This window comes from Thermomyces lanuginosus, assembly GCF_041956635.1.
Source record: "Thermomyces lanuginosus strain ATCC 200065 unplaced genomic scaffold VTN49scaffold_42, whole genome shotgun sequence".
NCBI classification, from domain to species: Eukaryota; Fungi; Ascomycota; class Eurotiomycetes; order Eurotiales; family Trichocomaceae; genus Thermomyces; species Thermomyces lanuginosus.
This window is the reverse complement of record NW_027192376.1, coordinates 255,566-280,240: the sequence shown is the minus strand read 5'-3', so window position 1 is coordinate 280,240 and position 24,675 is coordinate 255,566. Positions and strand designations below refer to the sequence as shown.

General features: G+C 52.5%; 10 protein-coding genes across 10 annotated transcripts; 9 read left to right on the top strand and 1 right to left on the bottom strand.

Moving 5' to 3' along the window:
* Positions 1–1,073: 1,073 nt before the first annotated feature.
* On the top strand, positions 1,074–1,454 carry VTN49DRAFT_6805 (uncharacterized protein; the record flags this gene model as incomplete). Its single annotated transcript, XM_069415004.1, has 1 exon — positions 1,074–1,454. The coding sequence occupies one exon, from the start codon at positions 1,074–1,076 to the stop codon at positions 1,452–1,454; it is 381 nt and encodes a 126-aa protein (XP_069264845.1).
* Positions 1,455–3,434: 1,980 nt separating this feature from the next.
* On the top strand, positions 3,435–4,478 carry VTN49DRAFT_6804 (uncharacterized protein; the record flags this gene model as incomplete). The annotated part of the gene is made up of 1 exon (XM_069415003.1): positions 3,435–4,478. The coding sequence occupies one exon, from the start codon at positions 3,435–3,437 to the stop codon at positions 4,476–4,478; it is 1,044 nt and encodes a 347-aa protein (XP_069264844.1).
* A 450-nt stretch (positions 4,479–4,928) lies between these two features.
* VTN49DRAFT_6803 (uncharacterized protein) lies at positions 4,929–5,300 on the top strand (the record flags this gene model as incomplete). The annotated part of the gene is made up of 1 exon (XM_069415002.1): positions 4,929–5,300. One exon carries the CDS (start codon positions 4,929–4,931, stop codon positions 5,298–5,300), a length of 372 nt encoding a protein of 123 aa, XP_069264843.1.
* A 362-nt stretch (positions 5,301–5,662) lies between these two features.
* Positions 5,663–8,013, top strand: VTN49DRAFT_6802 (uncharacterized protein; the record flags this gene model as incomplete). Its single annotated transcript, XM_069415001.1, has 2 exons — positions 5,663–7,094; positions 7,157–8,013. The coding sequence occupies 2 exons, from the start codon at positions 5,663–5,665 to the stop codon at positions 8,011–8,013; spliced, it is 2,289 nt and encodes a 762-aa protein (XP_069264842.1).
* A 401-nt stretch (positions 8,014–8,414) lies between these two features.
* VTN49DRAFT_6801 (uncharacterized protein) lies at positions 8,415–9,062 on the top strand (the record flags this gene model as incomplete). The annotated part of the gene is made up of 1 exon (XM_069415000.1): positions 8,415–9,062. The coding sequence occupies one exon, from the start codon at positions 8,415–8,417 to the stop codon at positions 9,060–9,062; it is 648 nt and encodes a 215-aa protein (XP_069264841.1).
* Positions 9,063–11,087: 2,025 nt separating this feature from the next.
* VTN49DRAFT_6800 (uncharacterized protein) lies at positions 11,088–12,325 on the top strand (the record flags this gene model as incomplete). Its single annotated transcript, XM_069414999.1, has 2 exons — positions 11,088–11,483; positions 11,537–12,325. 2 exons carry the CDS (start codon positions 11,088–11,090, stop codon positions 12,323–12,325), a joined length of 1,185 nt encoding a protein of 394 aa, XP_069264840.1.
* A 508-nt stretch (positions 12,326–12,833) lies between these two features.
* On the top strand, positions 12,834–13,436 carry VTN49DRAFT_6799 (mitochondrial 54S ribosomal protein mL40; the record flags this gene model as incomplete). Its single annotated transcript, XM_069414996.1, has 2 exons — positions 12,834–13,032; positions 13,093–13,436. 2 exons carry the CDS (start codon positions 12,834–12,836, stop codon positions 13,434–13,436), a joined length of 543 nt encoding a protein of 180 aa, XP_069264839.1.
* A 571-nt stretch (positions 13,437–14,007) lies between these two features.
* VTN49DRAFT_6798 (uncharacterized protein) lies at positions 14,008–14,980 on the bottom strand (the record flags this gene model as incomplete). Its single annotated transcript, XM_069414995.1, has 5 exons — positions 14,008–14,292; positions 14,344–14,535; positions 14,603–14,608; positions 14,670–14,748; positions 14,946–14,980. 5 exons carry the CDS (start codon positions 14,978–14,980, stop codon positions 14,008–14,010), a joined length of 597 nt encoding a protein of 198 aa, XP_069264838.1.
* A 1,866-nt stretch (positions 14,981–16,846) lies between these two features.
* Positions 16,847–20,532, top strand: VTN49DRAFT_6797 (uncharacterized protein; the record flags this gene model as incomplete). Its single annotated transcript, XM_069414994.1, has 5 exons — positions 16,847–17,798; positions 17,852–18,099; positions 18,159–19,848; positions 19,912–20,007; positions 20,063–20,532. The coding sequence occupies 5 exons, from the start codon at positions 16,847–16,849 to the stop codon at positions 20,530–20,532; spliced, it is 3,456 nt and encodes a 1,151-aa protein (XP_069264837.1).
* Positions 20,533–21,308: 776 nt separating this feature from the next.
* On the top strand, positions 21,309–24,126 carry VTN49DRAFT_6796 (uncharacterized protein; the record flags this gene model as incomplete). Its single annotated transcript, XM_069414993.1, has 5 exons — positions 21,309–21,445; positions 21,509–22,146; positions 22,200–22,680; positions 22,736–23,756; positions 23,809–24,126. The coding sequence occupies 5 exons, from the start codon at positions 21,309–21,311 to the stop codon at positions 24,124–24,126; spliced, it is 2,595 nt and encodes an 864-aa protein (XP_069264836.1).
* Between the last annotated feature and the right edge of the window lie 549 nt (positions 24,127–24,675).

Genomic DNA, 24,675 nt, shown 5'->3' with positions numbered 1-24,675 from the left:
AGTAAGCCCTCCTTTGCATTCGAAATGAACGCTACAGAAGTGGCGTCAACTCCGTCAAACCAACTTGGATCGGTCTTTGCCGAGAACGAAAAGTGGGATGTGCTGGAGATCGCGGCCAGAACCTACCTAGATATTGGACCCTAGAAGACTAGAAAAACATTATCCGTCCGATAAGATCTCAGTCATTGCTAGCCAACGCCGAGTCACCCAGCGACTCGGACGCACACCATTGGAGACGAACGATCCCACTGGTATCCAGCGACCCTGAAAGGGCGCCTAAAATTCCATGTTTTGGGGTTGTTTCTCATATATGGTAAGAAGGGACCTTGCCACAGCCAATTGACCTCGTTGATCTTAGAGCAGCGTCGAGATCCTGGGCACAATCATATCGATTACGCCTACCAAGATCGATTGCATCTAGTGTTCCATGTCTTGAAAAGGGATGCAACATCTGCATTCAAGAACCTTGGGTGGCCGCCGAAACAACGACGCAGAATCACCCCGCATATGAATGCTGCTCCCCAGTAGAAGCTTGGAATGACCCAGACACTCTGATGGAAGCCGGCCGAGAGTCCTCATGTACACTCGCAGGACCGCCGCTCTCCGCGTCAGCCAGCACAGGACGACCCAAAGTAGAGACTTACTCTGGGTCTCCGTCGATGGACTATCGATCCTCAATGTATACCGAGCACCAGGGACAGATGAAGTGATCGACTACGCCACTTCCCTAAACCCCGATCCAGTACCATGATGGGGGGAGACTTCAACGTCCACAACGAGATGTTCGAGCCAGCCGTCGATAACTCCCAGCGCGGCGAAGAAGTCGCAAACTGGGCGACGACCGCGGACATGGCCGACATCGGCGAACCGGGAGTCGCCACGCAGGAGACAGGGCACGTCCTAGACTTAAACATTTTCGAACATTCCGTTTACACGCACAGTTATACCTGCAGGTCTGGATAAGAGCTTCGGCCACCCGGTGATCACAACGATTCCGGGGCGAGGCATGCCTCCGACTGAGAGATGTCTGTAACCACGTCCCTGACGGAAATCACCACCGCTTTGCCACAATCATGAAGACAAACGTGACAATTTTCCCAAGCGTCGACAGCATACGAGACCCGGTGGAATTGGATCAGTATGTGGCTGCCCTAACGGGACTCTTTGAGGAAGCCATCAAAGCGTCCGGGTACCCTTCACGACAAGGACAACGTGATGCTCCCTGGTGGACGGAAGAATGTGCGGCTGGCCGCCGTCGATGGCTGAACGGCGACCCAACCGCGGAAGGACGTAAACGCTTCCAAAAGGCGGTACGACAAGCTAAGAAGAAATACTGGGCCAAAGCCATCAACGAGGTGAAAGACGACCGAGACCTGTACCGCATCATTGCGTGGCACATATTTGAGCCACGCCTGAACACTCCGCCACTCGCGGTAAACGGGATTTACAGTTGAAGTTTCTCTAAGGAAAGACTGAAATCCGCCTCCGGACTTTGCTGGATCGTTTGACCCAGCTGACGACCTTGGCTACGACCCCCTCAGCCCTCAACACTGGCACGAGGAGAACCTCCCCTGGACGACCTACGTCACAGAGGAGGAAACAGAATATAGCATTTGGGACGACAGCATTTCCCCTGGCACTGACCAAATCACCGTCCGACTCCTGAATGTGAAAGGATTCATCTCTATTCAAGGGGGCGAAATAGTTCAGTGACAGCGGAGTTAGGTCTCTCGCAGACACGGTGAATATTGGTGTTCTTTCCCGGTATTGCACGACGAAATGACCGTATGCCGTGACAATTGACCTCGTCTCGAAGCGTTCGCTTTCCTCTTCGTCATTGAAGTACAGGGTTCGGAGGGTGAAATGATGATGGCGGTGAGCAAGTGGTTGCGGTAGACCTAATTTTCTGGAAATGATCCAACGCTTATGCAATAGCTCGCTGGCAGGATCTAGACTACTAAGTAGAGTGATATGAAGCCCGTAAAGATTCACACATCGTAACAACTGGCGATAAAGCTGGGAAGTATGGCGGTGGCCTGATGGATGAAGAGGGAGGGGAGTAAGTTACTCCGCGCACGGAGAGTATTTCGAGGTCAGTGGGCACCGGGCCGCACACGAGGTGGTGCAGGCACTTGTCAAACGAGGTCTGAAAAGCGAGAAGGGGAATTGATGTCCGCGCAAAGAAAAGGAGGAAGAAGAGCCATTAAATCTGTCCGAAGAGCACTACCGGGCTCATAACTATCGGACAGAAATGGGCTTATCCTGGACTGAGAGAGAACCAAACACAAGGCCTTGCTAGCTAGAACTCTACCCTCCAAATCCTAGGGGAGATCGGAGGACTAAGTACACATGCCAAGCTGGACAGAATGCTCTCCTAGAAATGAGTAGCGTCCTCTATAGGACGGTACAAGTGAGCTGAAGAGTGCTGAAACACCGGACACGGGCAAAAAACAAGGAACAGAGACATCTAAACGGCCTGAGAGAGGCAAAGAGGCCGGGTGGACGGCAAAACGGCACAGGAGATGCCAAAGATGCTAGAGAAAGGAAAAGTGGACTAAAAGGAAATGAAGAGGGACACAAATGGAGTGAGAGATGGAATCAGGTCACGTGCGTGTAATAATACAGGTATCATACACGTACTGGATCCTTTCCGCCGACACAATGGCATCGTATTGTATTCCCCCGCCTGACACCTGCGAAGCAGTACATACGACCGGATACAATACTATCTAGGGCAACAAGAGATAACAATGGAAAGCAGATGGTGAGTGCTGCCGAAAAATAGTATGAACATGGAGAAACCAGGCAAGACGGAAAGTGAAAGATAATGGACAAGGGGTGACGATTTGCAGGGAAATGTTAGGCTACCGTAACCCATTGTACCGCGGCATCTGACAGCCAAAGCAAGGTGCAAGGCCATACTCCGCATGAACCGAGTACGCCTGTACAAGAGTACATACACTCTACACAGAGCACATAATGGATTGTGGTGAGATAATGCGACTTAGTATTGTGACGCTGTCCGAAAGAGAGGATATGAATCCATTAAAGATTGCTCACTTGTGTTGCGATTGGCTGCTCAAGCTCTCAGTCTCGCTCTAGCAACATCAACGGCGAGCAACGGAGGAAAGTCTGATCAAGCTTGTGATGAACTCCAGGCTAGCCGAAAATGTTGATTACTCCCAAAGACAATCTGCATGGCGCTGCCAATCCCTCTGAAGGTTTTCAAGATGATGCGCCGCTTTGTCATCCGTAATGGAGGGAGAGAATTGTTTGGTACCTAACCCTAATCGGCCGCATGCGGCAATGATGAAAGGCCTCGATAAGACTATGCATAATGGTGACAAAGTGCCTCGCACCGTGGCACATCAACGCTCATCGAGACTTCTACTCAGTGCACTGATACGTTTCACCTCGAAACGAAATCCTCTACCATGCCTGGAAACAAAGTCTTGATGTACAGACGGGTGCCCAACGGCCTACCGGTTGCGGGCAAGGATCTTGTCCTCGAAGAAGCAAGTTATGATGCCAGCGCTCCACCCCCCGAGGGCGGTCTTCTGCTGCAGAATCTCTACGGCAGTTTTGATCCCTACCTGCGCCTTCGAATGTTTCCCCCCGAGGTCCAGTCAATTGAAGCGCCTTTCGAGCTCAACGCGCCGGTGAGCAGCATGCACATTGCTAAGGTGCTCAAGTCGAACAACCCGGATTTCAAGGAAGGGGATCTCGTGATAGGTCACTTGCCTTTTCAGCAGGTCGTTGCGGTGCAAAAATCCGATATCCCGAAATGGCACGTCACACGCCTCGAGAACCCGTTAGGTATTGATATTCGGCACTTCTTGGGGATCCTGGGGATGCCAGGGCTGACGGCATACTCGTCGCTGTACGAGATCTGCAAGCCCAAAAAGGGAGAGACAATCTTCGTGTCGGCAGCGAGCGGTGCTGTAGGGCAAACGGTCGGCCTGTTGGCCAAACACGAAGGGTTGAAGGTCATCGGCAGTGTTGGTTCCGATGCGAAGTTGGACTACATCGTCAAAGAGCTTGGCTTCGACGGCGGATTCAATTACAAGAAGGAGAAGCCGGCAGACGCCCTCAAGCGCCTCGCGCCAGAAGGAATCGATATCTATTATGAGAATGTTGGCGGCGAGCAACTGGAGGCTGCGATAGGTGCCATGAAACATCATGGCCGGATTGCCGTTTGTGGCATGATTTCCCAATACAACAAGCCCATGGACCAGCATTATCCGATCCGCAATCTCTGGGAGGTCTTGAACAGGAGATTGACCCTTCGTGGCTTCATCACTGGAGACCCTGAATATCAAGCATACAGCAAGGAGCACCAGCAACGGGTTCAGAAGTGGTTGAAAGAAGGCACCATCAAGGAAAAGATATGGGAGATTCAGGGAATCGACAAAGCAGTTGAGGGTTTCCTGGCTCTCTTCACAGGCGAGAACTTTGGCAAGGCGATGCTGAAGTATTAGGGTTGAGTACAGTCCGGGTGTCGCTGATAATTGGGCCTCAGTTGTCATTTGGCTAGCAAGTGAATTCATACAATCCTTGTATTTTAACCAGTTCTTCCTGCTTATACCAGATGTGACCCAGTCAACCACTGTTGCGTAACTATATTGCAAGAGACGCTGCGAAGGGTCAAATGTCAAAACATCTAAAATCCAGTCAATTTAAGTACATACAGTGATTCTGAAACTCTTCATCACTCGCACCAAGAGCACAATGAATGGACTCGGAAGATATCGAACCTGGCTGGGACGTAACCCTAACCCTAACCCTTGTCAAAACAGAATTATCACGTGATCATGGCGAATATTACCTATGCTCGCAAGAGAGACCTTGTGTTGCGCTCAGCATCATCCTTCATCAGCATGACAGTCTTACCAGTCTGCAAAGTCAGCTAGGTCGGAACTGACTGAGCGATGGTTTTCAATGCGCTCATTCGCACCCACCACATCACGTCCCGCAAGAAGATCTCCACCCTCAAAAAAGCCGCCGACGCGCTCAACTGTTCCGTCCTCCTCCGGACCGGTGGCACGCCGGGAGTGATGTACGTTGAAGGGCACAGCGTAAACGATGTCATCGCTTGGGTCAGTACGGTGCAGAGACTGCGTTATAAGGACTATCAGTTGCTTGCGAAACCCGGGCCGGGAACAGATGGAGCGACCAAGCGCACGACAGTGACCCCTGGGCTAAGAGAGGTCGAATCGATGAAGGAGTTTGGCGCTGTTATGCAGGAGCTTGGGATTTGGGAATGGTGGAGGAAGGCAATGGGATATTTGCGGAGTGATTGAAGCGCGTCCGATGGCTGGGACTGTAAAATATTAGACCATCAAAGCAGTATAGACGTCAAGTACAGTAGTAATTCGGAAGACGTTGACTACGGCTCTCCAAAGGCAATCTGATAATAAGAGATACAGAAGTTGGCGGCGAAAGTGAACGGTGTGAAGACTGAAGTCGAAGAAACGTGGGTGTTGACGGAGCGCGTAGTTCGCGCGCAGGATTTCAACAAGAATTCCAAGACGTCATCCCATCCTTTACCAACGCATCCATCGCAAGCCAAAGCGTCGATATCTAACTAGTCGTCTACCTACAGCAGTGACCATTCTCCTAACATTACCCGATGCTGAGATCATAGAAAAACCTCCACATTGGCATGCCCGCCGTGCGCCAATCGCGTCGTTCAGCGCGCGCAAACACGCGGTATACTGATGATCCATTCGAGGCAGCGGGAATCAAAGACGCAGATGTTACCGAGTCCAAAAACGAGCCTCTCGACAATGGCTCTCCTGAAGAGTCACCTGATCCTTCATCAAGAACATCCAGGAGGGGAAGAAGAAGACGCAAAAGTCCATCAGCAGACGATGCCGATTTTGTCCCCGCGGCAGAACTGGGCGGGGAAGTCGATGACGATGAGGAGATAATAATGGACGAAGGAGAAGGGGATGAAGAAGTGGAATACGGACAAGTACCGCGATGGGGTAAAAGAGCTCTTAAATTTCAAGAGCTCAGCCAATCTGTACACCACGGGCCTCACAGCCGCGGAAACTGGATGCCGAATGAGCACGCGAGCAAGCCCGTCAACCTGCAGGTAACATTCGGCACGGATGAGCGTGACATTCTGAACATGATCTACGTCCGCGATCGCTGGTCTGGGGCGAACGATTCTGCGGTTCCGAGTAGAGCATCGCTGCAGCAGGAGCCCAATCCGCAGCAGTACGGATCGGATGACTACGGAGCCGGCCGTACTTATGGTGTGGATGCGGCGGATCTCGAGAGGGAGGCGACAGCTGCTTGGGACTGGTATTACCAGGCTGATCTCGGAGGGCGGTTTCGAAAGCGGCAACAGTTTGAGGTAATTGGGGAAGAGCAAGCGATCCGGACTTATCTACCGGCGCCACTGAAGGAAAAACACAAAGTGCGTATTGGGCCGTTTGTAGATGGACAGCAGAGATCCTTTGAACTACGGCAGCATGATGTCCTCGATTTCGGACAAGCATGGCCCGAAATCGATGGCGTGCCGGAAACGACAACGCAATCGATAAAAGCAACGAAAAAGCTAGGACGACCAAGCAAGAAACAAACAAGTGATAAGGGTGGCCATGTCGGCGACCAAAAAACTAGCCAGAATCGGGCGCGGCAAGGATGGATCATCAACATGAGCGGCAAGGTCCAGGCGATAGCGTGGGCTCCGAACCAGGACGGCCTCACACAGTACCTTGCTGTCGTTGTTCCCATCAGTGCCCAGCAAAAAGAAAGCTTTTTTGGCGGCGAGCAACATCGGGGCGCGCCGGCATTTACACCATCTCCGCCGTATCCTGCAGCTGTGCAGATTTGGTCCTTTGAAGCTCAAGATGCAGAAAGGCAAACCAAAGGTTTGGACATGTCAAAGAAACCCAGACTAAGGCTGGTTTTGTGCACAGAATGGGGACATATCAGAAGGATAGCATGGTGCCCAATGCCTCGACAGAAACGCGCAGAGGACGATGGGATCGTCAATCTAGGCTTGCTGGCTTGTGTATGCGGAGATGGCAGGACACGAGTTTTGGATGTGACACTAGGCCAAGAGGATCAAGGCATCGAGTACCGTACGTATCTGACTTGACTATCTGACTTGACGGAAGCAAGTTCTTGACTAAGCATTGTCCAGGCAGAGTCCTATCCGCGGCATTCACAGCAGCGCCAGCGGCGACGGTGTCGTCCTGTATGGCCTGGCTGTCCCCATCGGACATTGCCGTAGCATGTGCGGATGGATCTGTGCACCTCTACAACATTGTAACCTCATCCAGACAGGATATGGAGGATGCGGTGCCGTACATGCGCCTACAGATCCATCTGACATACATCACAAACCTATCCACTGCGTACCCCCAATACCCTCATCTCCTGGCCACCACCTCCATGGACGGACAAACCCGACTTACGTCCCTGCTGGACCCTCAAAAGGATGTGGTGGACGCAGGCCGAGTGCGGGTAGGGACTTCGCACCTCGCATGGTCCCCTTTACTTCAGGCCTTCTTCTCCAGCGACGAGAACGACTTTCTACGCGCGATGCCGGTACGGCGATTCCACGTCACAACCACGGCTGGCCGGCTGCCGAGCACAGTGTCTGCCATGGCGGCGTTCAGTCCCTGGCACCCATCCTGCCTCGTCGGCTGCACCAACGGTGCGATTGTTGCCGTCAACCCGCTTCGGCGGATGCTCAACGCCAAAGAAGTGCACATGCAGCTGAAAATATTTCAACACGAGTGGGCGCGTGCCAGAAACAAGGACGAAGCGGCGCCGGACGTGAGTCGGTTCATTGACGGCTTCCAGGCTGAGCCGGTCAGTCTACAACGGAACATGGCCGGAGACCCTCGGATGGTCAACGGGGTGTTGACGCTCACTGTCTACGACGAGGAGACGCATGTGACCGCATTGGCCTGGAACCCGAACCGGCACTGTGCCGGCTGGGCTGTTGCGGGGATGGGATGTGGATTAATTCGGCTGGAGGATGTATCGATATGATAACAAAAAGGATGAACGGCGATTGGCTCAGTCTCGTTCCTGGATCTCCCACTAGGCGTGGATCAACCCCACATGGGGTGGCTGGGAAAAGCTTGGCAATCGTTTACTCACCAAAGCGAGGCTAGTGATTGGCTCGAGTCTCCCAGCCACAGATAATCAGATCAACGGTTTACCAGATCGGGTAACCTAAGGGTTCAAGTGACATCCCTGGCGTCTCTCAAAAAGCACCACCAGGTTGATCTTTCAGTGTAGCATGTGATGGTGATAATGGAACCATAGTCGAGGCTTGTACAGGAGCCTCTTCTCTTGTAGATTTCTTACTTGTAAATAATTTCCTCCTTAATCAACATCTTCCATAACACCTCGATCTATGTAAAGAGACCGCAGGATCCATCAGAGCAATGCGGCTCACACGCTCTCTCCTATTCCTCGCAGCAACAACCACTTCGTTTCTCCACGAGACCAACGCATTCCCAATAGCTGAGCAAGATCAATACCAAAATAATCGGCGCAATAACAAACCCACATACTCCGTCGTCGCCGTGGACGGAAGCGACTCAAACTCAACGCCATCGACAACAACGATAACGACGACAAAGACGGTGCACGTTGAACCTTCAAAGACAACAGAAACAATGGCTTTGACATCCGTGGTTCCTGTCGAACCGCAAGGAGAAGAGAAAGAGGGAGGAAACGAGGACGTTGATATTACTGTAACCGTGACTGTAACGGCAGCATTCTCGCCTCCGACGCCCTCGGAATCGTCTACGACAACGATGACGGTGAAGCTCACAACCTCCTCCATCCCTTGCGCTTCGGGAGCAACAACTAAAATCACCGATACTGGTTATGGCGTTTTTCCTTCACCGACTCCTCCATTTTCGTCGTCCCGAGGAGTCGACATGTTACCTACCACGACAGCCCCCTTGCAGACGGCTTTCTCAGCACTGCTATCAACTGGACTACCAGCATCATCGTCTCAGTCGTCGCCCCATCCCGCGATATTGCCCCGAGTGGACAGAAAACGGCCGATTCAGCGTGGGCACTAATTGCTTGGCTTGGGGTTTCTGGGCTGCTGCTACGAGATTAACGAATTTACGACTTACGACGAAACGAAACGATTTTTTTTGCGCATGAAATGGATGGTTGATGCATTCTTTTTCTTCTCCTGTACATGTTTAATTTTGTTCATCTGTACCAGTACATATTGAGCTGAGGTATATTTTCTTTTTCCTTCGTTCATCATGGCTTGCAAGGCGTTGTGGCTTTTTTTAGTGGCTGAGATCGAGATATGTACTCTAGCGATTCCAGCATACGAATCGATAATGCCTTCAAAAAGCACCGATAATCGGACTCAGCCGCAATCTTGATCTCTAGCATCAGAGCAGAAAATAATGCACATGGCCGGAACAATATGTTTATCCGACTCCCAATCATAAAAAAGACTGAACAACTATGTATTGAATCTCGGCATCGGCCTCAGCGGCACCGACATCGCCCATACACCGAGAGAAAGAGAGAGTGCGTGGGAGAGGGAAAATGTGCACGGGAATGGGGTTGCACTGACTTGGCTTCTTTAGGCTGCAGCAAAGTATCGAATCTCGATCTGCGATCAGAATCTGGACTAGACTGGGCCAGTCGATTGATCAACCTAATTCTGATGATCGGATCTCGGTTAGATCCAATGGACGAATCAATTGATGTATTTTGAAAATAAGCATGGATAAAATTCGGCAATCGCTCGTATTCTAGAGACGAGTATATTTTCGAGTTTTTAGTCTCGAATTGCTAGTTATTCATTTTCTGTTGTATTTACCAGACTAGGTATTCGATATTGATTTATAGAAACCAGATACGAGTCCAGAATTGACGTAAGATCGTATGCATGAGCCACGAGTGGCAGAACATGGGACGTGTGGCAGTAGTATTAGGCGAACGGATGACTGAATCTTCTCGCTTACTACACATTCTGCTTGATCATTTCCGAAGCTGACTCCGTAGCCTGTGGAACACTCTAAGCGAGCCTTTTTGTCGTGCAAGGGCAATGTCAGCTGTGCGACCATGCTGTCAAGATCGGCTCGCTTCTCCAATATCATCCTAGATCGAGAAGGGAGGATAAGAAGCAAGGCGGATGACTTGCGCGCATCCATAACCATGGTAAGCAGTTCAGGCCAACCGCACGGGGACGAGTAAGAACGTCGATCAACCTTTACGTAGGTAAAAAAGGTTTGGGCGCAAGCAAGCAAGTTGAGCTCAAGTACCCTGAGGGCAAAAGTAAATCTGCCAATTCCGAGAAGCTCTGCAGCTGCACGTTCTTGCGCACACCTGCACGCGATTCAGGCGGTTAGAGACGGGGCCGGTCGATCAGCCGCAGCATATCAGGAGTAGTAAAGTTAGTTACGAAGGATGACGCATCCTTTGTCAATAGCCTTCGATCTGCTCGGGCTCTGCATTTGCATCAATTCAAAAACAAAAAGGGATATTGTAGATGTATCGGAATATCTAGATGTAAGATCGGGAGAGCCCGAACCGAAGAGCCGAACAAACCTGACCAACAACCACCTGCACCCAAGTGACACGCGTTCTCTCAAGAAAAAGAAATAAACGAAACAGAATAGACCTTGATTTTTTTTGTGTGGTCCTGTGTTTCGTCAGTGTTCCTCAATCCATGCAGGGAATTCGAAGACTGGGGTCAAGGGCCCCGGTATGGAGTATCCGCCCCCCTGTTCGGCGAGATCCACAACTCGCACGATGATACCTCTTTCGAGCTGTCATTGGATTCTTTGAGAACTTCAGGCGTGCCATGGAAATGTACGGAAAAAGATCTCAGGAAAAGACGTATGTATGAGAAAGCTGAGGCTCATAGTTACACGGGGCATTATCCTGCGTGGCGTGGAAACAAGGTTCGAGCTGAGAGAGGCAGATCAATAGGCTGACACCATCTTGTGTTGGAGTAGGTTGCAACATATATCAACCACAGAATAGCCAGAGGCAATTGGCAAGCAGAAATCTTAAAAGAAAGCAAATCTTCCCCACGTGGAAAAGCAAAGATACAAGCGGTCATAACTGGAGAAATGCCGAAAGTCACCGAAAAACCCAAATCCGCCACTTCATCTCCATCCGCGTCGACGACGACGTCGCCGTCGTCCCAGCAAACACCGAAGCTCCGCTCCGCTTGCGACGCATGTCATGAAGCCAAGGTCCGCTGTACCGGCGGCAATCCATGTCTGCATTGTAAAAACCATCGTTTGGACTGCCACTACAGCTATGCCGCTCGGATCGGCAAGCCAAAGGGTAGCCGGAACCGCAAGACGCTGGCCCGGCTACGAGAGGCAGGCTTGTTGATTGGAATCAACAACGGCGGCATTACGTCGCCGACGCCGTCGCTGGGCTCCAGTTCCCCGGTGTCGCCGTCAACGGCAGATTCGGCGCCGTCGGCTTGGTCAAAGAGTGATCCCTTAGGCTATCAGGTCAGCAGAATCATAGTATCGGCTGGGTAGGATCGATGTTGATCGTGCTGCAGACCGATTCCATTCCATACGGTTGGACGAGTACCTTTACTCTGCCTACACCGCCAGATACAGGGGACTACACTGCTGGCTGCCTGAATTTTCAGCAGGACAACATCACGTCTCATCCAGCAACGACAGCAGGATCTCTCGTCGATCCCGCTGCCTTTCATACCTGTGATCCCGTGTGGTCACAGGATACATCGCTCTTCACCGTCTCTTCCGGCAGTACGATTCATCAGCAACAAACCGGAGGCTGCAGCTGCTTCGAATGGCAGACGACCAAGCTGGTCTCTTTGCACACGCTGTCTCGGACAACACCGGATAGCCCGGACCCCACATGGCCCGATCATCACAACAGCGGCCTCTCAGCCGCCTGTGATGTGCTCTTATCCTGCCGAAAGACCCTTCTTTGCAATTACTGCGACAAAGACGCCGCAAAGGTCTTGCTCACAGTTGCAGCCATACAGCTGGCATTGCGGCGCATCGAGGCGGCCGTTTTGCACACTGTAAAAATGCGGAATATGCGCATTCTCTCTTCTTCCAGTACAGCCAGCGCTGATTCCATGGCACCGGAGGATTGCCGTCTCCGACACGCCATCTCACAAGCACAGGATGTGGTTAACGACCTTCGACACGTCGTTGTCGCACAGAATGTCTCTGTGCTGTCGAGTCCTGGCGCGGGGTATGGCATGACAGTGGTGGAATTCAGCCAGCCAAGCGCCAACGATACCTCGTATTTGCATGTCACGGTCAGCAGATTGCAGACGACAATTGATAGATTTAACGCGATGCTTGGTTAAGCAAAATCACTCATAAATTGCTCATCATTTTACTTTGTTGGCGGCTTTTTCCATGGTATTTCTTTGTACGATAACTGGAGTCCGGGGACCCGCAATAGACATGTGATAGAATCCAACTGGCTCTTTTGAATAGACCAAGAAATGTACAATGCCGAGGAGGGTGCTTGACACGTAAAAGCAAGGACAAATGGGAGCCCACTAAGCATGTGAGAGCCGTTCTAGACCATCAGTCAAGAAATTGAGACTGATCGACGTTGGTGAGGGCGACGATGGGTTCTCCCGGGCAAGATCAACCTATCTTCACGTGATGTTGAATTTACCTTATCATCACGTGCAACGCTTTCCTTTATTGGGACTAGTGCCGATTGCATTTTCCTTTCAGCATCAACGTCGGACCACGGCCAGAGCAGCTGGGAGAACGATCGATCATAGAGCTTACCATTGATCCGCAAGATAGAGAGGGTGCTGCATGACGATGCGGAACACACTCTCGCCGCTCCTGGCCTCAATGGCCCATGGCCTCCGCGGTTCGCTCTTCCGACCCGCCGCAACGATCTTCTCGACCGCGCCATCAATAACATCCTCTCTGCGCGGCCTGCCGACGACGACAACACCAGCGTCTACATCAACACCAAACGCCTCCTTTTCGACAACGTCGTCACTACAAAAACGAAAGAATGCCGTGCAACAACTCGATAAACGAATCAGTAAGCGCCCTACTTCCACCCTCCGAGAAGAAGGCAAAACCTTTTGCTGACGATTGTAAGCCCTGATTCGATACTTCCTCTACCACCCTCGCACTCCTCGACCCCTCAAGTTCTCCCGAACACGTTACCTGCGTCATTGGACTATTCACCGTGCCTGGAACCTCTACCAGGCGAAGCTGCGCCGGGAGAAAGAACTTGAGCTGCAGCGTCAGTATCAGGCCATGGCGGCCGCGTGCGAAGAGCTGCGCACGGGATGTGGCGAGCGCGGCGCGAAGCTCTTCCGAATCAGCATGAATAAGAGAGGCGTTTTCACGGACTTGTTCCCCATTGAGTACGCGCGGATGCAGACTGAGTATCCGCCCAAGGATGGGTGGAACCATGCTTGGAAGAGGCCGGGAAAATAAACTGAGATTCTTTTCTTTCACTGGTTTCGGTTAATTCATTGCGTTCTGGCCATGTATATATACTGTACACTACATGAAAGGTCATCATGGAATTTTTGCGTGTTCATCGAGACCAATCAGAGTGCCTGCCTACTATTTGACAGATGAACGAGATGCATGACAATGAACTCATCAAGATCAACATGCCCATCGAATCACGCTGTAAAGAGAGACTTTTTGAAACAATGCATATATGCAAGCAGAAGTATCAACCGTAACGAAAGAGTCGAAGAAAACACGGATCGAATGATGAAAGCATAACAGAAATAACCACCGTACCCTTAGCCCAATCCATCCCAGGCCCCTCACATATCGGTGCCTGGCATGCAACCTTTATCAGACCACCAAGGCCAAATACCACAAAACGCCTGGGATGCAGCTCGTTCTGGCCTTGACCGAATGGACGATGCCAAGGTAGGCGCTGTCCAGGTGGCCAGCACGGAAGTGTGAACTTCCCGTGGTTTGTCGCTCCTCGGGGAACCCGTTGTGGAGCGCAGCAGAGCAGAAGAGAAAAGCATGCTGTTTGTGCATCTCATAGAATTACACAACAGCCGCGCTGCTTTTCAAGATTCAGGAGGGCTGCCCGAGTGGCGGCCTCAAAGACATCGTCCACACCTTCTCCTGTCAAGGATGAGCACTCCAGATACTTGCGAGCGCCAATCTGTGCTGCTGTTTCATAGCCGTCCTTGGGCGTCAAGAACCGAAGAGACTTCTTCCGCATCTCTTCGATTGCCACAGGGTCATCCCGGAGGTCCTTCTTGAGACCAACCAGGATGATGGGCACACCCGGACAGCGCTCATTTGCCTCCTCAATCCACTATGAGTCGTCAGCAGTGTCCAAACACCCGTTTGTACCATATCTGCTCACCTTGTGTCGAACGTTTTCCAACGAATCAGGGGTGTCGACGGCAAAGCCAATGAGGAGGACATGCGCCTTTGAATAGGCCAACGGTCGTAGTCGTTCATAGTCTTCCTGACCTGCTGTATCCCAGAGCGCCAGCTGCACGGAGCGGCCATCTACTTTGCAATCGGTGACATAGTTTTCGAAGACAGTGGGGACCTACAAGGGGTGTCAGATCGACGCATCCGGCAATACAAGTGAGCACGGCATTCACGGGAAGACTCACGTAATGCTGCAAACATGTTAGCAGAGCCGAAAAGAGAAGAGACAATGACGGTGACGGTGACACTTACTGTTGGAAAGTATCCCAAAGTGAAGACACTCAGCAAACTTGTTTTTCCGCAAGCACCATCCCCAATAATCACCAACTTCCTGTAGTGGCGTCAAGTCAGCCACAGTATCAAATATAAACCTTGGCTATCCTGTCACCAGAATCGCTCCACCATATCACCCATCTAATCGCATGACTGTGGTAGAATCTACCACAGCCACGGGCATCGGCCCCAAACTCTCTGCCTCCATCTATCTACCCAAAACTATGAACGGATAGATCGACAATAAAGCCCTACCTCCTCATCACATTATCCGTTGTTTGTTGCGCCATGGTGGGCAACAGAAGGAAAGAAGATACAGGCTCGGATCGACTGGGTTACCCAGAGCCGCAAGGAACGCGTCGGACAGCTCAACCCTGCAGCAGAATCACGGAACCCAAAGACCCGGTTCGACTGCTTCGATCCGTGGAAAAAGGGACGGGAAGATCTATTTAGAATTTGGGGGCCGTGAGATAGTATAGGATTTCTCTTCGGTCGCCTTCCCTCCTGTTCGCTCAGGGCGTCGATCGAACGATGAACGGGGCGGATTCGATGTCTGGTGATTATCTCAGCCACTTGCGCTTTCCTGGTTGGGAAACCGGTTGCTGGCCTGACTGGCCGCCGCAGAGAAGCCCAATTGAGAAGGCGCGATGGGAAAGGTCCAGAAGAGTTGGCAGGAGCGAGGAGGCCTGCACAAGCAGAAGGAGCACTCGGGGGCGTTTATTTTGGTTCTTTCCCTTTTGCTGTCTCTGTCCGAGATGTGGCTGAGCGCGGTGTCTCAGACTGTCACGGCCCGTATTTTATTTCTCGGGAACAGCGCAAACTTCCCTAAAAATTACACAAATACAGAGGATTTTGCAATGATATTTTCACTTTCTGCAGATTCCAAACAATCTTGTTCCAGCTCGTCGTTCAGCGGGGTCGGACAATACATCATACTCCGGAGCCTTCCTAGAATGCAGATCAATTCGTCGGGTTTCAGCATCGGTAAGAGGCCGCGACCTGCTTAATGCCTGAGTCATTCAACGGATTTTTGATGTTCCATTCCGGCAACTATACTATGAAGCCCATAGTCCTGTACCTGCATAGTTGGCTGTGAATGCCACTGACAGACAAAGGTCTAGGACGTTGGCCGGATTATTTCCTCCATGGCGTGCCCTGAGTGGCGCCCCTTACTTACTTTACATTCTACGGAGGTTGATGGGTCGCTGACATATGTCCCTACTATTGCACGCTCTTGGCCATTTACGATAGGGTTGCCTTATAGGTACCTAGAACACAGTACGAGTACCAAGTAGTCTAAAAGTAGACTTTCAGCTTCCTTGCTTATTCTAGAACGAAAGAAGCTCATCAACAGTGATCCTTGGCTATGGATCTCATAAAGTGATCAGATAGAGTGATGGATCTCCAAGTCGATAACCAGTTGCCGATAGCCCGCAAGGTACAGTTGTCTGCCTGAAATCTCAGGCAGACAGCGTCAGGCGGCTCGCTTGTGGCGCCTAGCGGAACCAGCGCCCGCTGGAAGCCAGCGCGATCAGGCTTAAGGCGGCAAGACGCCAGACCGAAAAAGGAAGTGCGTATTAAGATCCACCACCTAAATCGTCCATTCGATCTCATCCCTAAAGGCCCTGCTTGCTGGACTGTAGTATCGCCTTCAGTCCCTAAGACACGCTGCAGATCGCTTGCATTCGAACCTGCGGCCGTGATCGGCCACGACGACGATTCCCGGACCTCAATCCACGCCCTATATCCCGATCCTGCCATTCCTGCGGTCTGCCGCCGGTACTTGACTCTTCCCCTCCCTCTGGTTTCGATCGCCGTCCCTGTGACCCGGCCGGGTTGGTGGTCCAGCTTCAGATACTGACCGGCGACGCGGGCAGGAGCCGCATTATCTGGAGCCGACCCTTCCTCCGTTCCACGACTTTGAAGCTAGCCTCGCACATCCATTTCACCCCTCCGAAAGCGTCCAGCCTCGGGTCTCTCCTGGTTCTCCGCGGTACCGACATTTTCCCCGAACGAGACTCCGTGGCATCGTCACAGAAACGGCTGGCGTCATCGGTTCCAGTTCGTATCGCTCTGTGTTGCGAGCACCGTCACGATTCTTCGGCGATATCGGTTAGGTGCCTTCCCCATTTTATTCTAGCTCCGATTTCGACGGAATGTCGCCAGCAGTGAACCGCAAGAAGCAAAGGCGGAGGCAGAAACAGGCCGCTCGCCTTGCGGAACCGCAACAGCTGCCAAACGGTAGTCATGCCCCCGCGGAGGCAGCAGACCTCGATCAGCAATCACAGCAGAGCAGTCGTGATCATGCCGACGCAGATGCTGATGACGCTGACACTCGTAGTCATCAGGACGCCGCCAATGAAGAGGCCGCTGCGGCGACAAACGGCAACGGAGTACAACAACAGCAACAACAATCAGAGGCTCCGCAACAAGAAGCTCAGACGAAGTCAAGCAAGAAGAAAAAGAAGAAGAAGAAGAAATCCGGACAAAATGGCTCCGCTCAAACTTCCAACTCTGGAGGCCAATCTACGACGGCAGCGGGAGATAAGGGTTCTGGGAAGAAGAAGGCAACAGATCGCATCTGGAACACCTCGACACAGGAGGAGCGCGAGAATATCAAGAAATTTTGGCTCGAACTCGGCGAGGAGGAGCGACGTGCTCTGGTTAAGGTGGAGAAAGATGCTGTCTTAAAAAAGATGAAGGAACAGCAGAAACATTCCTGCAGCTGTACGGTCTGCGGCCGGAAAAGGACGGCGATTGAAGAGGAGCTGGAGGTGCTTTATGATGCGTACTACGAGGAACTGGAGCAGTACGCCAACACGAGCCAGGGCGCCTTCGAGAACGGCGGTCCCATGGTGCCTCCACCCCGCATGTATCAGTCGCGTCTTCATTCCCTAGACCATCGTCAGCCACATACTCATCGTAATCATCATTCCTCCCATGGTAGGGTACACGAGGTGCCGGAAGAAGAGGAGGAGGACCTCGACGATGACTACGATGAGGATGAGGAAGATGATGAGCCGTACACAGAGGATGACCTGGAAGACGAAGCAAGTCGGAATGCTCGAGCAGACTTCTTCGCTTTCGGGAATAGTCTCACTGTCAAAGGTTCGGTGTTACTTATGGCACTTCCTTGTGCCCCATTACTGACGGAAGTTTAGATGGCATCTTGACGGTGGCAGACGACCTATTGAAAAACGATGGCAAACACTTCATCGACATGATGGAGCAACTAGCCGAGCGCCGCATGCAGCGCGAGGAGGATACGCAGTACGGACTGGCTGCGGCCCATCAATCCTTACACGCGGGTCACGGCCATGGCCCACTGGACGACGAAGACGACTACGATGACGAAGACGACGACGATTACGATAGTCAAGAAGAAGATGACTATGAAGACGATGAAATGGTTTGTTGATCCAAACGCCATCGTGTGGGAAATTTTCGGTCTAACAGTTTTTGCTGCAGGATGCCATGACAGAAGAGCAGCGCATGGAGGAAGGGAGGCGGATGTTCCAAATATTCGCAGCTCGAATGTTTGAGCAGCGAGTACTAACGGCATATCGAGAAAAAGTCGCCCAGCAGCGGCAGGAGCTGCTGCTCAAAGAGCTGATGGAAGAACAGACTCTGAACGAGCAGCGAAATGCAAAAAAGGCCCGCGAAGCTCAGAAGAGAAAGGACAAGAAGCTAAAACAAAAGCAAGCCCGCGAAGAGGAACGCGCTCGACGGGAAGCGGAGAAGGCTGCTGAAGAAGCGGCTGCCCGTGCCGCCCAGCAGCAGAAGCTCGAAGAGCAAAGGAAAAAGCGGGAAGAAGAGCGAAAAAAGAAAGAAGCCGAGAAGAAAAAGCAGGAGGAAGAGCGGCTGCGCAAGGAAGCGGAACGGCAACGACGATTACAGGAGGAGCGTGAGCGACAAGCCGAAGCAGAGCGCAAGCAGCGGGAGCAGAAGGAACGTGAGCGACAGAAGCGTGAAGAGGCCCGGAAGAAGGAGAAGGAGGAGAAAGAGCGTGAAACTCGCGAGAAGAAGGCCAAGGAAGAACAGGAACGAAAGGCTCGCGAGGAACAGGAAAGGAAAGCGAGAGAAGAGCAGGCGAAGCGAGACGCAAGGCGTGAAAAGGAAAAGGAGAATAACATGCAGGCGGAGTCGGGAGGCAACAAGCAAGCCAGCAAACAAACTCAACCGGCGATACCGTCATCACAGCCGGCCCCGTCAGGAACGAAGCGGACCTCAGCGGCTCCTACCATCGAGACCATTCCTGTGCCGCCAGGTCTGCAGCACCCGGCAGCCCAGGCGACCAACTCACCGCACTTTCAGGTTGCGACTCCCGTTGTCCCGAAAGCTCCGACGCCGGCTCTTCCCCGTCAACCGTCAAATCAAGGGTCGCACTCATCCTCTCCACGATCCCAGGCGGCGGCCAGCACCGAGCCGTTGGCCTCCGTCTCTCCACGAACGCAGTCGCTTTCACAATCATCGGGGACACCCTCAAGTTCTTCTGCAAAGCTGGGCGTGTCTCAACCGGCGCCACATTACCCACAACCCTCGGCACCCTTGTCGCCTCTGGGAGGCACTGGGAGGCCGCCTACCACAGGACACACATATATGAACGGATATGCAGCGGTTCCGCCGCCGGGACTGAGTCCGCAGCCTTTACCTCATGAAGCTGTTCCCGGTTATCCTGCTCAGCCTGGGGCTATGGGTTCTCAGTTCCGAGGGTTCTCTGTGCCGGAGGGGACCATACCACCGCCGCCGGGTATTGGGCCTGGGAGGCCTGTGCAGGCTTCTGGCCGAGGGTTCTCTGTCGAGGCCGCACCCCCTGGCCTGCCGCTTGGGACGCAGCAGACCTTGCCCGGGCCTATCTCTACGAATATACCCGCTGGGCGAGTTGCACCTTCGCCACAGAAACCAGGTTCCTTCGAGCGATCGCCGCTTGATACTTCAGCCTCAGCACAACCTATCTCCCGACCAAGTCCCATCAAGCCTCCATCCAGTCCCAGCCGCAGGGATGACGTGGAGAATCTGAGCAGGCAGCTCGGTAGCAGTGCGTTGCTTGATGACACGGACGTCTCCTTTTCATCCAGCCTCTCGCAGGGTCTACCGGCGCCCAGCTTTGGACCCTCGCGCGCTAGCTTCGGGGCATCTCCTTTCGACCCCCTCGGTAGTAAGTTTAACGCAATACGGCTCCCCATAGCAATGATTCTTGTCTAACTCCGATTGTGCGCAGCTCCGAAGCATCCGCCACCAGGCTTCTCCCACACATGGGGCGTTGCGAACGCGTTCGGCTCACCTTTCCCGCCTTCCACATGGGCTGCTGGATCCGGTAAGTCATCTTGAGTTGCATCGCTGCGCAGAAAATCGATCTAACTGCGACTCAGGCGGTGCTTGGCCAAATCATGCCTTTGGTCCAGGGGGGCCCCACCGCGCACACACGTCACGGCCTGTGGCTATTCGGCTGCTTGCCATTCAAGCTCTTAAACAGTTGAATGCGACCAGTCCATCCGAGGGTCACTCAGGATTCCACGAGGTTCATCAGGTTCTCAAACAAGTGGAACAGCTGGCACCTCCCAATGAACCTCCTATCTCCTTGAAAGAACTGCTTGTTATCTGCGACACGGAGGGCAATCCCCAGAACGGTGGAGGCTCGTTCGTCGTCAAGGAAGAAAACGGTGCCCAATACGTCAAGTTCGAGCCGGACGACAACACTGCCTTCTCCAGTCAGCGTGCTAATAGCCTGGTTCCTGGTGATATTGGCAGTCCAGTTCCTGGCAATAGCATTCCGGCACCGTTTAGCGGGATAGGATCGACGCCAGGGCCACGGCAGTTCATATCACCCACGAGTTTCTAGCCTTTTGCTCTAATCGTGGGCACGTGCATTCTGCTTCCTACTGCCTTTGAGGCTTGTTTATGATGACTTTTAACGATATGCCGACCTTCGAACGGTGATGCTGGAAAGCCCGCCGTCTATTCTCTAAACCTCATGATCCGCTTCATGCAGATAGTACCCCCTTGACGTTTTTACCACTCTTGCAAGCAATTGCATGTCAAGGTCTCCAGTTATACGCTGCATCTTGCTGCCTGCCAACTGGGAGTTGTGCATCCATCGTCTACTGATAGTTGTCCGGTTCGTTGTCCGAGTGGGGTTTTCTGTCTTCGATATGTGTACTTCAGGAGCAGGTCGCTGGCCATTGTCCGTGCGAACGATGAGCGACTACGAAATGAAACAGTCTCCTGGCTGTCCGATCGTCGAGATGCTCAACATGTAGATTTGTAGACCATGAACGGCCATTCTGCAGGAGTAGAGTGGTGACTATCTTATCTGACTTGTATGTAGTAGGATGAATGTAGGGAGCCTGAAATTTGAGGCATTCGACAATCCACAGGTTACTTGTTTAGTGCCTCAGGCAGATAAGATGTTCCGCCCCAAGGCCGAGGACATCTTGTTTGCCTAGGACTCGTCACCTTCGCTCGGCTTCATTATCGGTTGGAATCTTATGCAGATCGCCCTGGTGTCATAGAGATATCGCCTGCCGCGTTCGGAACCATTCGGCCGGTCAATTGCTGTACCTACTTCTCTATTCCGGTTCCCGCTGATAGATCCGCCGCTGAGCACCACCACCACCAATGTCGTCCACGCCTGCGCCCCTCGAGGAGCAAGGCCGGCTCCTCGAAGAGGCCCTCGGAGTAGTGCGACAGCAATCGCATATGATGCGAAAGTTCCTGGAGACGCCGGGGAAACTGATGGATGCCCTGAAGTGCGCGTATGTTCCTGAACGGGACTCTCGTGAGAGTTTGAGAGAGCAGTACACTGATCAGTGGCCTAGTTCGACTCTGATATCCGAACTGCGCACGTCGAATTTGAGCCCGAAGCAATATTACGAATTGTACATGGCCGTGTTTGACGCCCTGCGACATCTCTCCGTCTTTCTACGCGAAAACCATCCCGTGCACCATCTGGCCGACCTGTACGAGCTTGTCCAGTATGCGGGCAATATCATTCCGCGATTATACTTGATGATTACGGTCGGCACGGTCTACATGTCCGTTGAGGATGCGCCGGTCAAGGAGATTATGAAAGATATGATGGAGATGAGTCGGGGTGTCCAGCATCCAGTGCGTGGTCTGTTCTTGCGGTACTACTTGTCCGGACAGGCCCGCGAACACCTGCCGACGGGCACCGAGGACGGCCCGCAGGGCACTCTCCAGGATTCGATCAATTTCATCCTGACCAATTTTGTGGAGATGAATAAACTGTGGGTGCGGCTGCAGCACCAGGGTCACTCCCGGGAGCGTGAGCAGCGGATGAAGGAGCGGAAGGAGCTGGAATTGCTGGTTGGAAGTAATATTGTCAGACTGAGCCAGTTGGTGGACCTGGAGCTCTACAAGACGTCCATTCTGCCGGCGTTATTAGAGCAGGTGGTTCAGTGTCGGGATGTTCTGGCCCAAGAATATCTGCTTGAAGGTGGGTTAACAGTATCCCTCTTTCGGTGCCTACACTGTACTCAATGGTTGCAGTCATCACAAAAGTTTTCCCCGACGAGTATCATCTGCATACTCTTGATATGCTGTTGTCCAGCATTGGAAGACTCAACCCTTATGTTGATCTGAAGAAGATTGTGATCGGTATCATGGACCGTTTGTCATCTTTTGGCAACCGTGATTCAGACGCTCCTTCAGACTCGGAGAAACGGAAAGCCAAGGAAGAAGAGGCCGTGGCTAGGCTACTCGAGAGCCTTCACGTGTCATCAGCAAAGCAACCCGAACCGTCCGAAACGGATCACGCTGCTGAGAATGGCACGAAACCAGAGCAGCCTACAGAGACGACAGAGGACGGCGCTGAGACTCAAGAAGACTCTGCTCAGAGCGCGGCGAAACTCCCAGAAGATGTCAAGCTTTACGAAATTTTCTTCGAACAAGTAACGAACTTGATCAAAGCGCGAGGTCTCCCAATTCAAGACATCATCGCCTTGCTTGTGTCGCTGGTGAATCTTGCACTGTACGACTTCAGTCGAGTTGTGTTTGATTTGCGATCAAAACTGACGTTCGAGCAGGAATCTCTATCCGGACCGACTCGAGTATGTCGATCAGGTCCTCGAATATGCTACGCAGAAGACGGCGGAGCATGCGGATCTTCCGGATTTGCATGCAGCTCCGACACAGCAGAGTCTATTGAATCTACTTCTTGCACCAATCCGCTCATACGCTTCGATCTTTACCTCGCTCGCATTGCCTCACTATATTCCCCTACTTACTTCCCAGTCATATCCTACTCGTAGATCCGTTGCTACTGCTGTGATCAAGAGTATACTGTCCAACAAGACTACCATCACCTCTTCGGAGAACCTGGACCGCGTTCTACAGGTCCTGAGGGTTCTGATCAAAGAAGGTGCGCAGTACGGGGCTGGCTACCCAGGTTTGCACCCGCAGCGACGAGGTGAAACGGATGAGACGATCGAAGAGCAGGGCTGGCTCGCGCGATTGGTGCATCTGATTCGCGGTCCTGACAATGATACCCAACTCAAACTTCTTCAATCTGTCCGCGCGGCATACGCGGAAGGTAATGAGCGCATCCGATATACCACGCCGGCGATTGTCACGGCGTCGTTACGGCTGGCCCGTCAACTCAAGGCACGAGAGCACTACGACGACAACTGGCAGTCCCAGTCATCGACGCTTCATCGGTTCATGCACCAGTGCATCAGCACTCTTTACCAACGGGTAACGACCCCAAGCTGCGCAGATCTGGCGCTGCGCCTGTTTGTGATGTGCGGAGAAGTTGCGGACCAGACAGGATTCGAAGAGGTCAGCTACGAGTTCTTCGCGCAAGCATTCACCATCTACGAGGATGCCATCAGCGACTCCCGGGCTCAATTCCAAGCGGTGTGCATCATCGCTAGTGCGCTGCACAACACGCGAGGGTTCTCCAAGGAGAACTACGATACGCTCATTACCAAAGTTGCACTCCATGGCAGCAAGCTGCTAAAGAAGCCTGATCAATGTCGGGCCGTGTACTTGGCCAGCCACCTATGGTGGGTGGTCGAGAACCCGCTCCGAGAAGAAGACCCCAAAGATGTGAGTATTCCATTTACTTGAGATCGCCTACCTTTTCTGACTCTGGAAACAGCTCTACCGTGACGGGAAGCGAGTCCTCGAATGTCTTCAGCGGGCACTGCGTGTGGCCGACGCCTGCATGGACACGGCGGTGTCCGTGGAGCTCTTTGTTGAGATCCTCAATCGTTATGTGTACTATTACGAGCAGCAGAACGAAACAGTGACGACCAAGTACCTGAACGGCCTCATCGAGTTGATCCACTCTAACCTGCAGAGCAACAACGAGGAGCCCAATCCGGCTCTAGAGAATCCCAAACGACACTTTGAGCGGACGCTCAAGTATATCGAGTCGAGGGAATACGAAGGGGTGGTTACGGAGCCACGGCAGTAGTTAGGGCGCGGGCCGCTGTTTGAGAGCGATGCTGCTCCAAGGGAGGAACTTGGTTTGGTTTCTGTTCGTTCTGGGGAATAATGTATTCTACGAGTCCTGGACAGCCGATGATATCTGTAATTATTCAGGTTTACTATTTGCAGTACGAGTACCCCATTGGATGAGTTCATGACAAACTCTACGGCTGTACTAGTACTCTTTCGCGCGTGAGCCTTGATGCTTGAGGAAACTGGGCTTCATGATGAAGCTTGGCCAGTTGGACTTGAGGCCGTAGCCTACACAGCGGCCCGAACCAATCAGATTGCAGTGCTGCCTTACATGCTGGGTCGAAGCCCTAACTTCCTCTTATTACTCCGCCTAACAATTGGAATCAGGCCGAATTACTCGTACCAAATCATCGGCAAAGACGAGTACCTCTTGGACCAGACACTGTCGGAATATCAACATACAATTCTGACTCTAAATCCGCCAGTGGTAGCCGGTCAACTAAGTGAGCCATATTCAGCAAATACTTTCACGGCAGAGACACTTGAAAAGCCCATGTTCGAC